Source organism: Pan paniscus, chromosome 6, assembly GCF_029289425.2.
Source record: "Pan paniscus chromosome 6, NHGRI_mPanPan1-v2.0_pri, whole genome shotgun sequence".
Taxonomy (NCBI): Eukaryota; Metazoa; Chordata; class Mammalia; order Primates; family Hominidae; genus Pan; species Pan paniscus.
This window is the reverse complement of record NC_073255.2, coordinates 31,031,158-31,044,229: the sequence shown is the minus strand read 5'-3', so window position 1 is coordinate 31,044,229 and position 13,072 is coordinate 31,031,158. Positions and strand designations below refer to the sequence as shown.

The window sequence follows — 13,072 nt, the reverse complement described above, 5'->3', positions numbered from 1 at the left end:
GGCCAGGAACCAAAGAATACACGTGGCCTTTTGAAATGGAAGAGAGAAGGAAAGATTCTGCCATCAAAGCCTCCAGAAGGAATTCCCCTGATAACCTGACTTCAGCTCGCTTAATTTTGGACTTCTGACCTACAGAACTATTTTCAGCCATAAATGGGTTAAATTTGTGGTAATTTGTTAAAGCACCAATAAGACTAATACAAACACTAGAGAATATAAAAAAACAGTATTTTTCAAATTTTTTGAGAAACAGTCTGTCATCCAGGCTGGAGCACAGTGGCATGGACATAGAGCTCACTGTAACCTTAAACTCCTAGGCTTAAGGGACCTTCCCAAGTAGCAAGGACTGCAGGTGCAAGCCACCACACCCAGCTAATTTTAAAATTTCTCGTAGAGGTGGGGGGTCTCACTGTTGCCCGAGCTGATCTCAAACTCCTGGGATTCAAGTAATCTTCCTGCGTTGGCCTCCCCAAATTTTGGGATTACAGGTGTGTGCCACCATGCATGGCCAAAGGACAATATATTGTTTTCAGAAATGCCCTTAGTAAAGTTGAATGTAGGGCCACCAACTACTAATATGAATAGAAGGTTCTCTATCATCTGTGAACCCACCGCTGAGAGCAGTGGTAGGTATATATATATATATATGGAGGTACTTAATAAACATCAGTTATTTCCCTTTTTCTGTATGGATTTTGGAAATCAATTAAAATGTGTCTATCATCACACTGAGCCCTATCAGAATACTTTACGTTCTTTAGAAGACAGTTACAACAAACCAGATTTTAAAACCTCATTTTAATGAGACAATTGACCCTAGGGATCACATGAAACTTTTATTTCCCAACTGTGGAAACATTCCTGTGGAAATACATATTCAAGTTTAAAACTCATAAGCTCAAAAGATCTAGGATATGTACTGTAATGCCTTACTGGTATCATCTAACTTATAAACAAAGACAATCCAATGAGTGTGGGCATTTCTATTTCTACTGTAAAGGCATATCGAATAAAGAAAAAAGTCTAATAATTGCATAAAGGAATATAAAACTATTTATTAACCACTGTTCACCAGTATTTACAATAAAGTAAACAATATACAGTTGGATAACATTTTGATTACTACAAAGTTGATCTTCCTGGCTTTTGCTGAACCAGTAAAGCAAACTCAAGATTGAGCCTCCATGTAATGAATTGGGGTAAAGAAAAAACATGCAGGTCAATAGGTTAGGTTACAAAAGGTTGTTCACACATTTATGACAGCAGGTCCTAAACTGCCAACACCTCTAACCATCTGATTAGGTTTCTATGAGCCAAGTCTTACATATTCCATTCATCATGACCTTTTAGTCAATGTAGCAACAGGGATTCCAACATTTTGCTAAGGAATGGCCCGCTAGGGAAACTTTTAAATGTTCATTTAACTTAGTTTTGTTTAGCTAGTTAAAACACACTAGCATTTGTCTAGTTTCCTCATCTGGATGAGGAAACCTGCTGTGATGGCAGTGATAAAATTTTTCCTTTTAGGAATTTTGCAAATAAACCACTGCAATTATAGACACTTTAAAATTATCCAATTTAAATTGCCCTATCTAGGATTACTTATTTCACTTGAAATATATGGCTTCAGGAAAATTTTCAATTTAACTTGAAGGGATTATCTCTTGCTTGGAATAATGGCATCTCAGAAACATGGGTTTACCTGTGATTTTTTTGTTTGGGTGAATGCTTAAAAACAAAAAAAAATTTACATATGCATTTTATGGATACACACACACACACAAAAAAACACGTAATAAATCTAGAATGGTCCTTAGGCTTATGAGAACACAAGTTTTGACTGAGTAATGACTATGGACATTTCCCAAAACATTTAGAAAAGCTGTTCTTTAATGAAGAGGAAATGATATACCATGGTATCAAATGTTCTTTTCTGATAAAGGAAGCAACTACAGAAAGCTTTTATTTATTTGTTCAAAGTAACCAGTGCTATGGATGCAAAAAATCCCCAACAACTCTTCCAACGCTACTTTCAAAACAAACATATCAAACTTGATTTTCATTAGGATGTAGTTATTTTGTCACACTAGTAAATCAAAATCTAAGACCCAATTTTTATATATATATATATAAATATATATAAAAAAATGTGAGTAATTATTGAGCTTCATCTTCTGGACAAGAATGCCAAGTTAGTCTCTCTTCATAAAAAGCAATTACAATTTGAGGACACTTCATATTTGCCTCTTTCGCCAGCACCAAGTCTGCCTCATCTGAATCTTTCCTGTTTTAAGAAAAAGAAAAATTCAGTTACAAGTCTAAGTTGTTCATGTCAACTGACAGCCATTCATTTAAGAAATAATAGTCCAAACAAAAGGTATTGAAGTGCTCCAGAAGAGTTATGTTACTTGTTGCTATGTTCTAATAAACTTCATTTTCAAAACAGGCCACAGTTTGCTGACCCTTGCTTTAAAACACTACTAGTAAAAGTAACCAGAATCATCCTCTCAGCAGATAGTTTTTCCCTACCTAATGATGAAAAACCATTTCACAAATTAAAAAAAAAAAGCTACTCTTACTTTCAAATGTAACAATCTCTGCATACTCACCATTTCATGAGAAACATCAATTCTCCACTGCTGTCTGTGGCACCAATTATTCTTTCAGGATCAAGACCTCTGGCAAATCCTCTTGGTTTGTCAGCCTGTTTAGAAGACATTTTTTCATACAGCAAACTCAGAGTATTAAATTGTTTTCATGGCGTATTTTAAATAAAAACATTCCAATAGTGAGATGGAAATGACTAGAGCAAGAACCCATATTTGGTAATTAAAAACATCTGATTTCCAGTAACTTTACAAGCACAAAAACCTGAGTTTGATACTCAACGTAGAATACTTAAAATTTCTGAAAACATTCAGAATAAAAAGTCAAGAAAATTACTGCGTTCAATGATACCAAAGTCAGAGTGGGCATACAGAAAAACTAACCTCTTTATTTCTGGTAATAATAAAGTCTTGAAAGTTAATATATTTCAAATTACTTCCAGGAATTAGGCTGAATTACTGACACATTTTAAAAGCATAAACAAAACACAAACAGTAAGAAATATTAAAAATGTTAAAACTCATACCAACTATCTGTAATCATTCTAAATGATAGGAAATGTTAGAACAAACTTGTGTAACCTGTGGCCCAGGATGGCTTTGAAGGAGGCCCAACACAAATTTGTAAACTTTCTTAAAACATTGAAACTTTCTTGCGATTTTTTTTTTTTTTTTAGCTCATCAGCTATGGTTGGTGTTAAGTCTATTTTATGTGTAGCCCTCGACAATTCTCCTAATGTGGCCCAGGGCTGCCAAAAGATTGGACCCCCTGCACTAGAAAGTACTTAATATAAACCAGTGGCTCTCAAAATGTGGTCTACGGATTCACTGGGGATTCCAGAGTCCTTTTTGGGAGGGGGTTGTGTAAGGCCCCCTTTTTAAATCTATTTGTGACTTTGGATTGTCTTCATATACCTCCACCAAAATGGTAAGCCACAGCAATCAAATGTGTTTAAGTAAAATTGCCTTAAGACACGTGTTGAATATCTGTAAAAATGTAAAATGCTACTCTTCTCAGCTTTTTTAGAAAAGTCATTTTAGAAATTTGTTTTAATTTCTACTGTTAGTATTGATAGTTATAACCCATATAAACAAAAGCTCTCTGGGGATCCTCAATAATTTTTTTAGAGTATAAAGAGGCCCTGAGACCAAAAAAAGTTTGAGAACCAATGATATCAATAAATCCTTTATTCCTGTCAGAGTTTTACATCAATGTCACAAGCTCTGGAGTCACACTGCCTGGGTGAGAATGATGGACCTACCCCACTTACGAGCTGTGTGGCTTTGGGCAAGTTAATTAACCTCTTTGTGGTTTAGGTTAATAAAACAGAATTTTAGTATCTACTGCACAGATATTTCACAGCACATTAAAAGCAAATAATTTGGCACACAGTATAGCACATGCTAAGGGCTCAATAAGTGTTGTTAAAGTTGTGCCTGATTTATTATTTATTTTTTGAGACAAGGTCTTGCTCCGCTGCCTAGGCCAAAGTGCACTGGCATGATCACAGCTCACTGCACCTTGAACTCCCAGGCTCAAGCAATCCTTCTGCCTCAGCTTCCCAAGTAGCTGAGACTACAGGAGGTGTCCACGTCTTGCTGATTCTTTTTTTTTTCTTTGTAGAGATGGGGTCTCACTATGTTGCCCAAACTGGCCTCCAACTCCTGGGCTCAAGCGATGTTCCTGCTTTGGTCTCCCAAGGTGCTGGGATTATAGGCGCGAGCCACCGTGCCTGGCCAAAACTGCTTCTGTTGAGCATGTGATTTATTTTCAAAACCAAATTTGTAGTCAATCTCGTTTCCTCATCTGTAAAATAGTGATTATACCTATGACCTTATACAGAGTTGTCTTGAAGGTTGTACTTCTTGGCTTCTAGTTCAAATGATCAAGTTTTAAATCATGTTTAGTGCCTGAGCCTAGAACCTAATTCAGCACCAAGATGTTTCCCCAAATTGTCACACTAGGTCAGTAGGCAAGACAAGTATAATCTGTTTTACAATCAAGGGTGTAAGTAAGAAGTTACCTGATTTGCCTGACGCCACAGAGACATAAGTAAAGCAAAGACTGGACCAAAACACATGTATAGTGAATGAACTGAATGTCTCAATTCATGCCGAGAAAAGTGTTTAACTATTATCAAAGATTACAGACTTCAAAATCAAGGTATTGTTTGGCAATACAAAGATGACATGCAAGTACTTTTTGGTGGTCAATGCCATTGATGGACTATAATCAGAAAGTTCTATTTGCGTTGTTCTTACTGTAGTGCAAAGGCTTTCAATAATCCAATCTTAGTATTGTTTGTACTTAAGATTGCTAGCCTTGGATCACAGGTAATTGGTCTGATCAGGGATCAAATCCATGAAACTAAGAAAAATTGCACTAGCACAACCTAAGTGGCATAAGCACTTACTGCACATTTACACAAAGTAGGCTAAACCACGCCCATCCTTATTGTCCTAAGTATTAAAATATTTAAAATACGATTAAGAGGCCTTTTATAAAAGTATCTGAATTTTAAAAAAGCAAGTTGTCAAAGGTGGGCTTGGTGTGGTGGCTCACGCCTGTAATCCCAGCACTCTGGGAGGCCGAGGCGGGTGGATCACCTGATGTCAGGAGTTTGAGATCAGTCTGGCCAACATGGTGAAACCCCGTCTCTACTAAATATACAAAAACCAGCTGGGTGTGGTGGTACACGCTTGTAATCCCAGCTACTCTGGAGGCGGAGGTTGCAGTGAGCCGAGACTGCACCACTACACTCCAGCCTGGGCGACAGAGGGAGACTCTGTCTCCCAGGAAAAAAAAAAAAAAAAAAAAAAAAAAAGGCCGGGCGTGGTGGCTCATGCCTACAATCCCAACACTTTGGGAGGCCGAGGCGGGAGGATCATGAGGTCAGGAGTTCAAGACCAGCCTGGCCAACATGGCAAAACCCCATCTCTACTAAAAGTACCAAAATTAGCTGGGCGTGGTGGTGGGCACCTATAATCCCAGCTACTTGGGAGGCTCAGGCAGGAGAATCGCTTGAACCCAGGAGGCGGCAGTTGCAGTGACCAAGATCATGCCATTGCACTCCAGCCTGGGCGACAAGAGCAAGACTCCATCTCAAAAAAACAAACAAACAAAAAAGAAATCAAGCCATCAACCTTTTACAAAAGGACAAGCTGGTGGGCAATATTTTATACTTACAGCATCTCTTTTCTTCTTTGATTTGCTGTCATCAGATTCACTGTCAGATAAAGATTTTCTTTTTGTACCATCTTTTTCTTTGCCAGCTTTCTGAGAGTTAAGAAACGCTTCAATCAATTCTGGACAATCTAAATTTTCTTCAGGTTCCCAAGTATTGTCAGCACTGTGTTTAGTTTATTAAAAAAAAAAAAGGTGATTAAATTAAATATGATTCATCACCATTATCCACATCTATTTTAATAGACACCTGGGGGAATAAAAAGTCCTCTGTACTGCAGATACTAATCATTTCCTCCTTCCCTACATTACCCCACCCCCCAGCCTGCCTCCGCCAGAGACAGGGTCTTGCTTTGTTGCCCAGACGAGAGTGCAGTAGTGGAATCATAGCTCACTGAAGATTCCAACTCCCGACTCCAGCGATCCTCCACCTCAGCCCAAGTAGCTGGGACTACAGGTATGCACCACCATGCCCAGCTAACTTAAAACACACACACTTTTTTTTTTTTTAATAGAGAAGGGGTCTCATTTTGTTGGCCAGGCTGGTCTTGAATTCCTGGTGTCAAGTGATCGTCCAGCCTTGGAGCCCCAAAGTGCTGGAATTACAGGTGTGAGCCATTGCACCCAGGCCCTATATTCTAATTTGCTACCCTGAGACTCCAAATTAGTAAACCCAAATTACTGGGTAGAGGACAATAAAAGAGTCTCTGCTCTGTAGTATTATTTTCATTAAAGTCTTCTTTGGCCTGGCACGGTGGCTCACACCTGTAATCCCAGCACTTTGGGAGGCCAAGGCAGGTGGATCACTTGAGGTCAGGAGTTTGGGATCAGCCTGACCAACATGGTGAAACCCGGTCTTTGCTAAAATACAAAAATTAACCGGGCATAGTGGCAGGCGCCTGTAGTCCCCGCTACTCAGGAGGCTGAGGCAGGAAAATCGCCTGAACTCGGAAGGCAGAGGTTGCAGTGAGCTGAGATCATGCCATTGCACTCCAGCCTGGGCAACAGGGTGAGACTCCATCTCAAAACAAACAAACAAAAAAGTCTTTTACATTACCTGTTACACTGCACATGGCAAGTACGCTATAATCATGCTAGTGGCCTTAAGTTTTGGGAGAAGAGGGAGGAGCCCATTCATTTCCTAATGTTTTGATGGGTAAAAATAATTTTTCATGTTTCATGGGCTTAATAAAGAAGGGCCTTACGACACATACTTAATTTAAACTAAGAATACTGAAGGATAAAACAGGCAAACGTAAATCTCCCATTCAATTCATAATTCCCAAACTGCTATGAATTAAATGTGAAGAGCAGGGGAAGTAGGAGATTACAGATAGGTGAAGCCCAATCATTCGACTATCATATGCTCCATCTCCAGCGTGCTCAGGAAATTGATCTCCACCTATCCATTTTTAATTGTCACTGCCTATGGAGCTTTGTGGTGTAAGGGGGAAGAATCAAAGCAGATAAGCCCAACAAACCCCAAGCGTTAAAGTATGTAATTGTTGCATGTTCAAGTTATTCACATTTTGTGAATAACATTATCAAGAATAATGAGAGCAATCCATATCAAAGAACACAAGGAACCAGAGAGCTTAAAACATGCCCAGGCTCTACTTCTTAGGTATAAGGATATAATAAACCCAGTATAAAGCCTAGATTATATGTAATCCTGTATGAGACCCACTAGTCTATATTGTAAAGCTTCAATGTTTTTAGCACCCTCTGTGTGGAGGAAAATAATGCAGATTATTCTAATTAGTACAATATCTAACCACATTAAAATATATTACATAGTAAACTACACTCCATAATTTTATAAATTTGACTCCCCAGGGTAATAAACTAGTCTCTAGTCTGCTCAGCTTCAACTGTACAATAAAGTCTTTTGAAATAGACCTCAAATGAGACACCTAAAATTCAAGGTGTCTTTACATTTAAAGACACCTACAGGAAAGCAGGTAAAAGAGCCAGGTTAAAAACAAATTCTAAAACCACTTAGCTGCAGTTAAACATATAGTAAAGATGCACTAAAGTTTCTTACTCTGTAAATCCCTTCCACTTCAGGAAATATTCCACTTTCCCATTCACTACACGTCGATCTAGTACTTTTTCCACGACAAATTCTTCAGGCTCTGCCTCTTCAACTTTTTTACTCTTTCCATTCTGTTTTTTTCCCATTTTTTGCTAAAATAAAACAAAAGAGAAATTAAGAAATATTCCTCTTGAATTTTGAGCACATTTTCAAGGCTCAATTGCTTATATTATCATCACATTCGACATAAATTTTTACTTCTATATCCCAGGGCAGACACCTTCTGGAAAGATTAAAAGTCAACAGACAATAAAATAAAAGAATGCTTTATCTTGTTGATTTAGTTCAAACTTACGACCCACCACCAAAATAATACAATAAAAAAACACTATCTGGAAACAGTTATTTTTTTCCAGTCTTTTTTTTTGAGACAGGGTCTCACACTCTTGTCGCCCAGGCTGGAGTGCAGTGGCGTGATCTCAGCTCACTGCAACCTCCGCCTCCCCAGGTTCAAGCAGTTCTCATGCCTCAGCCTCCGGAGTAGCTGGGATTATAGGGGGATGCCACCATGCCAGGCTAATTTTTTTTGTATTTTTATTAGAAACAGGGTTTCACCATGTTGACCAGGCTGGTCTCAAACTCCTGACCTCAAGTGATTCACCAGCCTGGGCCTCCCAAAGTGCTGGCATTACGGGCGTGAGCCACTGTGCCCGGCCCTGTAGTCTTAAAAGACCAAGTTTACTAATTTTCACTCATTTTAACAACACCGCAACAAACAACTATGCAGGAAGTACTTAAAGGGTGATACAGAGAAGCAAGTAGTAGTGACATGTCTTAGGTGAACCTATGACAGACCTTGTATCCACCCCCAGATGGTAAAAGCCCCAGCCCCCTTCTCAATTCAAATATTAATGTCAAAAGCATCAATGATACAGAGAAAAGATAAATGCAGAATGAAAACATGGTTCAAAATCCTGATACCAACTGCAGGGTCAACTATAGAGACCACTAGGAGGTTCAATTAAAGGACAAGATTCTTCTTCCATAACCTCTGTAGATAATATTTCCTACCACTTAGAACAAAACTATAAAGCTATCACTTCAAGAGACCAACATGGCAAATTTATTTTAATTCCCTAAGGTGAAAAAAATCCTTCCTTCCTGGTTTCTCAAGAGAAAGTCTATACTGGTAACCAAATTCACTTTAAACAGGCATTTTCTTTGGTATGACACTATTTAAGAGAAGCAGGAAACCAACGTGAACCAGCTCTTTCCAATGGCTCAAGATTTGCTATGAGAGGACTAAAAATGGGGAAAATTTTTATGAGAGGATTAAAAATGGGAAAAAAACCCTGAAATGGTTAATCGGAAGATCCTATGGGCTGAGAAGGAATCCATCTTAACATTTCATCTTAAAGCAAATGCTATTGCCGGGCGCGGTGGCTCATGCCTGTAATCCCAGCACTTTGGGAGGCCGAGGTGGGCAGATCACCTGAGGTCAGGAGTTTGAGACCAGCCTGACCAACAGGAAACCCCGTTTCTACTAAAAATACAAAATTAGCCAGGCATAGTGGTGCATGCCTGTAATCCCAGCTACTTGGGAGGCTGAGGCAGGAGAATTGCTTGAACCCAGGAGGCTGAAGTTGCGGTGAGCCAAGATCACGCCATTGCACTCTAGCCTGGACAACAAGAGAAAAACTCTGTCTCAAAAAAACACAAAAACAGAAAACCCAAATACTATTTAAAAAAGATAAACCTTAATTGCCCAGTCATTAAAGCCATCCCACAAGTAAAGCAGCAAGCAGAAAAAAGTTAACAACACCTCAAGGCTACAGAAGGACATTTCAAGCTATGCAGGCATATGAAGTGTGCAGACAGATATGTAAGAAAGGCCTCAAGACTGCAAAACGACATTTCAAGCTATGCAAGCATATAGGTAACACACACACACACAAAATAAAAATCCCCTGAAATACAAAAACATGCAGCAAACACCTGACGTTTTTGGATACCATTTCTAAGTCAGGTGTTATGATTCTCATTAGTCAAGATACTTGAGTACTGGGCCCAAATAGCTTTCTGCCACTGTACAGTACAAGAAGGTAGGAATAATGGTGGGAGGAGCAAAGACAAACTGTAATAGACAGAAGTGTATCAGATACCTATACTACATGAAAAACAAAACAGCTACTGCCACAAAGGGAGAAGGCTAACAAAATGAAGTCAACAATAAATACAGAAAATGAAAAGGATACACACTAAGGTTTACAAAAAAAAAAAAAAGGCAGACAAAATGCCATACAGTATTCATTCACTACTATGGCATTCATAAGCTAGTTTCAAATGCTCGCTATTTTCTTTTATAGTATATATTTGCCTTAACCCAGCACTTTTTTCCAAAAGTGGATGAGTCAAAATAAATTTCCCATTATTTAAGTGAAATTAACAGCACACATATCTCACAACACTAATGAATTTTTAAAATGGAAAGTTAAAAACTTTTAAAGTGGCCAACCTGTGATCCTTCACAAAATAAACTAAATACAATAACAGACCCCAAAGACTATCAATTGCGTGCAAAAACAACTTCTGTTTTCCAGGGTAAACAGAATCTAATGCAGAATCTAATGCAGGGTAAACAGACTTAATGCAGAATCTAATGATGGCACAAATTAAAAATCACCAACGTGCCCGTTTTAGTGTGAAACCCAGAGAGAGCACATACAAGCCAAAAACAAATGCTTTATTTTACCTAGGAGACATTAACATTCACCTTTACATGCTTAAGATTAATGCAATGTTAAATATTGTGAAAACTGTAACTTTGAATTTCATGATTTTTATGTGAATATTCCAGGGTTTAAAAAAACTTGTAACATGACATGGCTGAATAAGATACAAAAAATCTAGCCTTTTCTCCCTTCTGGCTCATATTTGCGATTTCGATCACTTTGTTTAAAAAACAAAACATTGCAATGAATTAAACTTAATATTCTTCTATGTTTTAGAGTAAGTTAAAACAAGATAAAGTGACCAAAGTAATTTGAAAGATTCAATGACTTTTGCTCCAACCTAGGTGCACAAGGTACCTTGTTCTTTAAATTGGGCTTTAATGAAAATACTTCTCCAGAATTCTGGGGATTTAAGAAAAATTATGCCAACCAACAAGGGCTTTACCATTTTATGTAACATTTTTCAACGCTGCAAAAATGTGTGTATTTCTATTTGAAGATAAAAATCCTCAGCAAAATCCACATTGCACTGTCCTTCAAAGATTAGCCTTCTTTGAACTAGTTAAGACACTATTAAGCCAAGCCAGTATCTCCCTGTAATGAATTCGTTTTGCTCTTAATTTTCCCCTGTAATTTACACTGGGAGAGCTGGGAAATATGTGGATGTAAATTTCTCAGCCACAGAGATGCAAAGTTATACTGTGGGGAAAAAAAACTTGAGTTAAATCCTTACATATTTTAGGTTTTCATTAACTTACCAATGTAGTTTTATTGGAGGCCATTTTTTATTGCAGACTTGAAGAGCTATTACTAGAAAAATGCATGACAGTTAAGGTAAGTTTGCATGACACAAAAAAGGTAACTAAATACAAATTCTGTTTGGATTCCAACCCCCAAGTAGGGAGCGCACATTTCAAACGTGAATACAAATCCAGAGTAGATCTGCGCTCCTACCTACATTGCTTATGATGCACAGAAGTACGTGTCCTAACCATGTGAGTCTAGAAAGACTTTACTGGGGATCCTGGTACCTAAAACAGCTTCACATGGCTTAAAATAGGGGACCAATGTCTTTTCCAATCTAAGTCCCATTTATAATAAAAAGTCCATGTTCCATTTTTAAAGGACAATCCTTTCGGTTTAAAACCAGGCACGATTACCCAAACAACTCACAACGGTAAACCACTGTGAATCTTCTCTGTTCTGCAATCCCAACTTGGTTTCTGCTCAGAAACCCTCCCTCTTTCCAATCGGTAATTAAATAACAAAAGGAAAAAACTTAAGATGCTTCAATCCCGTTTCGTGACACTTTGAAAAAAGAATCACCTCTTGCAAACACCCGCTCCCGACCCCCGCCGCTGAAGCCCGGCGTCCAGAGGCCTAAGCGCGGGTGCCCGCCCCCACCCGAGAGCGCGGGCCTCGTGGTCGGCGCATCCGCGGGGAGAAACAAAGGCCGCGGCACGGGGGCTCAAGGGCACTGCGCCACACCGCACGCGCCTACCCCCGCGGCGGCCACGTTAACTGGGCGGTCGCCGCAGCCTCGGGACAGCGGGCCGCGCGCCGCCAGGCCTCGCGGACGCGGGACCACGCGCTGCCCTCCGGGAGGCCCAAGTCTCGACCCAGCCCCGCGTGGCGGCTGGGGGAGGGGGCGCCTCCGCCGGAACGCGGGTGGGGGAGGGGAGGGGGAATGCGCTTTGTCTCGAAATGGGGTAACCGTCGCCACAGCTCCCTACCCCCTCGAGGGCAGAGCAGTCCCCCCACTAACTACCGGCGCTGGCCCCGCGCCAGGCCAGCCGCGAGGCCACCGCCCGACCCTCCACTCCTTCCCGCAGCTCCCGGCGCGGGGTCCGGCGAGGAAGGGAGGGGAGGGGAGCGGAGAACCGGGACCCCGGGACGCGTGTGGCATCTGAAGCACCATCAGCGAGCGAGAGCTAGACAGAAGGAAAGCCACCGACTTCACCGCCTCCGAGCTGCTCCGGGTCGCGGGTCTGCAGCGTCTCCGGCCCTGCGCCTACAGCTCGAGCCACATCCGAAGGGGGAGGGAGCCGGGAGCTGCGCGCGGGGCCGCCGGGGGGAGGGGTGGCACCGCCCACGCCGGGCGGCCACGAAGGGCGGGGCAGCGGGCGCGCACCCGGCGGGGGGAGGGGCCGCGCGCCGCGCCCGCTGGGAATTGGGGCCCTAGGGGGAGGGCGGAGGCGCTGACGACCGCGGCACTTACCGTTCGCGGCGTGGCGCCCGGTGGTCCCCAAGGGGAGGGAAGGGGGAGGCGGGGCGAGGACAGTGACCGGAGTCTCCTCAGCGGTGGCTTTTCTGCTTGGCAGCCTCAGCGGCTGGCGCCAAAACCGGACTCCGCCCACTTCCTCGCCCCTGCGGTGCGAGGGTGTGGAATCCTCCGGACGCTGGGGGAGGGGGAGTTGGGAGCTTAAAAACTAGTACCCCTTTGGGACCACTTTCAGCAGCGAACTCTCCTGTACGCCAGGCGTCAGTTCCACAGACGCGGGCCAGGGTTGGGTCA

At 41.3% G+C, this 13,072-nt stretch overlaps 1 protein-coding gene across 6 annotated transcripts; it reads right to left on the bottom strand.

The window, feature by feature from the left end:
- Positions 1–1,030: 1,030 nt before the first annotated feature.
- Positions 1,031–12,914, bottom strand: CBX3 (chromobox 3). Of its 6 annotated transcripts, none has more exons than XM_003807919.4 (6): positions 12,776–12,912; positions 11,316–11,367; positions 7,835–7,977; positions 5,794–5,956; positions 2,610–2,704; positions 1,031–2,284 (listed from the first exon to the last, which is right to left on the bottom strand). In XM_003807919.4, exons 2-6 carry the CDS (start codon positions 11,337–11,339, stop codon positions 2,158–2,160), a joined length of 552 nt encoding a protein of 183 aa, XP_003807967.1. In that variant the 5' UTR covers positions 11,340–11,367; positions 12,776–12,912; the 3' UTR covers positions 1,031–2,157. The 6 variants fall into 6 exon arrangements, with proteins under 6 accessions (XP_003807967.1, XP_003807966.1, XP_054971775.1 ...); XM_003807918.6 differs by lacking the exon at positions 12,776–12,912 and adding an exon at positions 12,513–12,659; XM_055115800.2 differs by lacking the exon at positions 12,776–12,912 and adding an exon at positions 11,731–12,625.
- Between the last annotated feature and the right edge of the window lie 158 nt (positions 12,915–13,072).